General features: G+C 45.7%; 1 protein-coding gene across 1 annotated transcript in view; it reads right to left on the reverse strand.

Annotated features, from left to right (window-relative positions):
• Positions 1-1,194, reverse strand: part of LOC112079478 (amyloid beta precursor like protein 2) — a gene marked incomplete at its 5' end in the record, with an annotated part of 7,302 nt that extends 6,108 nt beyond the window's left edge. The window contains 2 exons of the mRNA XM_024145416.1: positions 163-362; positions 977-1,194. Of these exons, the coding sequence (XP_024001184.1) occupies positions 163-362; positions 977-1,194 (418 nt within the window). The remainder of the gene's footprint in view (positions 1-162; positions 363-976) is intronic.
• Between the last annotated feature and the right edge of the window lie 1,619 nt (positions 1,195-2,813).

Here is a 2,813-nt window from a genome sequence, read left to right on the forward strand (position 1 = left end):
TTTCTAAGTGACCGCCAAACTTTTGAACGGTAGTGTATATATTTTACTAAAAACAAACAACAAAAATCATTCGCAGGCCGGTTCTGCCAGCGGGTCTGTTGCCYACGTTCTAAAAGGTGGAAAAGAAAGAATGAAAGAGAATAAAAGACAAAGAGTACGAACCTTTGACCTCTGTCAGGGTCTTGTCTTCATCCTGGCTCTCTGGAACACTATCCCTCTCTTTCTTCTCCTCCTCCTCATCTTCCTCTCTGTCGGCCTCCTCATCTTCATACACATAGTGGTACTCTTCCTCATCTTCATCTTCCTCATCCAATGGCTCCTCCTCTTTCTGAGTGGTGGGCTGCTCATCAGCGGGGGCCTCGCTGAGAGAGAGAGAGAGAGAGAGAGAGGGAGAGAGATTTTTTAAATAGTAGAATACATGGAATCGATGTGTCAGTTCAAAGTCATGGCACCAACACCTCCAGATGGTCTGGGATATGTACACTACATTACCAAAAGTATGTGGACACCTGCTCGTCAAACATCTCATTCCAAAATCATGGGCATTAATATGGAGTTGGTCCCCTCCCATTTGCTGCTAAAACAGCCTCCACTGAATATTGCAACCGAGGACAGATGATTTTTATGTGCTTCAGCACTCGGCGGTAATGTTCTGTGAGCTCGTGTGGCCTACCACTTCTCGGCTGAGCCGTTGTTGCTCCTAGACGTTCACACAATAACAACACTTACAGTTGACCGGGGCAGCTCTAGCAGGGAAGAAAATGTGGCATCCTATGACGGTGACACGTTGGAAGTCACTGAGCTCTTCAGTACGGGCCATTCTACTTCCAATGTTTGTCTTTGGAGAATGCATGGCTGTGTGCTCGATTTTATACACCTGTCAGCAACACGTGTGGCTGAAATAGCGGAATCCACTCATTTGAAGGGGTGTCCACATACTACTGTATATCCTAATCAAGGTAGGAAACACACACACCTCTCCTTCTCTACAGGATCATCCTGGTCCAGTGTTGTCTCCTCCACCTCTTCGTCCTCCTCTTCATCTTCCTCTTCCTCCTCCTGGGAGGGCATGGCGGGCAGGGAGGGTTCCCCAGGGGAGGGGCAGCATACATACTCTGTACCATGGAACTTATCAATGCCACAGGGCAGTAACATGCCATAGCTGTGAAGGACCATGGTCCCCTTGGAACAGGCCTGAGGAGAGGAGAGGAGAGGGGAGATAGGGGGGGAGAGGAGAGAGGAGAAAGGGATAGAGAGGANGTCAAGCTGCTCCCACAACAGCTCAATAGGGTTGAGATCCGGTGACTGTGCTGGCCACTCCATTATAGACAGAATACCAGCTGACTGCTTCTTCCATAAATAGTTCTTGCATAGTTTGGCGCTGTGCTTTGGGTTATTGTCCTGTTGTAGGAGGAAATTGGCTCCAATTAAGCACCGTCCACAGGTATGACATGGCGTTGCAAAATGGAGTGATAGCCTTCCTTCTTCAAGATCCCTTTTACCCTGTTCAAATCTCCCACTTTACCACCACCAACACACCCCCAGACCATCACATTGCCTCCACCATGCTTGACAGATGGCGTCAACCACCAAAGCACCCCCAGACCATCACATTGCCTCCACCAGGCTTCACAGATGGTACACTCCTCCACCATCTTCTCATTTTTTCTGCGTCTCACGAATGTTCTTCTTTATGATCCGAACACCTCAAACTTAGATTCGTCTGTCCATGACACTTTTTCCCCCAATCTTCCTCTGTCCAGTGTCTGTGTTCTGTTGCCCATCTTAATCTTTTCTTTTTATTGGCCAGTCTGAGATATGGCTTTTTCTTTGGAACTCTGCCTAGAAGGCCAGCATCCCGGAGTCGCCTCTTCACTGTTGACGTTGAGACTGGTCTATTGTGGGTACTATTTAATGAAGCTGCCTGTTGAGGACTTGTGAGGCGTCTATTTCTCAAACTAGACTAATGTACCTGTCCTCTTGCTCAGTTGTGCACCAGGGCCTCCCACTCCTCTTTCTACTCTGGTTAGAGCCAGTTTGCTCTGTCCTGTGAAGGGAGTAGTACGAGATCTTCAGTTTCTAGGCAATTTCTCGCTTGGAATAGCCTTCATTTCTCAGAACAAGAATAGACTGACGAGTTTCAGAAGAAAGGTCTTTGTTTCTGACCATTTTGAACCTGTAAACAAACCCACACATGCTGATGCTCCAGATACTCAACTAGTCTAAAGAAGGCCAGTTTTATTGCTTTTTTAAATCAGGACAACAGTTTTCAGCTGTGCTAACATAATTGTAAAAGGGTTTTCTAATGATCAATTGGCCTTTTAAAATGATGAACTTGGATTAGCTACCACAACGTGCGATTGGAACACAGAAGATGGTTGCTGATAAATGGGCCTCTGTACGCCTATGTAGATATTCCATAAAAAATCTGCCGTTTCCAGCTACAATAGTCATTTACAACATTAACAATGTACCAGCTGACACACTGTTATTTCAAATGGACAAAAAAAAAAAGAGTTGTTTTTCTAAGTGACCGCCAAACTTTTGAACGGTAGTGTATATATTTTACTAAAAACAAACAACAAAAATCATTCGCAGGCCGGTTCTGCCAGCGGGTAGCTGGTCTGTTGCGACTTTCGTAATAGATCCGCCTGTGAGCGACAAAGAAAGAATGAAAGAAGAATAAAAGACAAAGAGTACGGATCTAGCTGACTCTATGTCAGAAGAGATGTCTATAAACGTTCGTGACATCCTAGACTCCATGTGAAACCATCCCCTTATCTTTCTTCACTCATCCTCTCACTCCTCCTCTA

Source organism: Salvelinus sp. IW2-2015, unplaced genomic scaffold, assembly GCF_002910315.2.
Source record: "Salvelinus sp. IW2-2015 unplaced genomic scaffold, ASM291031v2 Un_scaffold8140, whole genome shotgun sequence".
In the NCBI taxonomy this organism is placed as follows: domain Eukaryota; kingdom Metazoa; phylum Chordata; class Actinopteri; order Salmoniformes; family Salmonidae; genus Salvelinus; species Salvelinus sp. IW2-2015.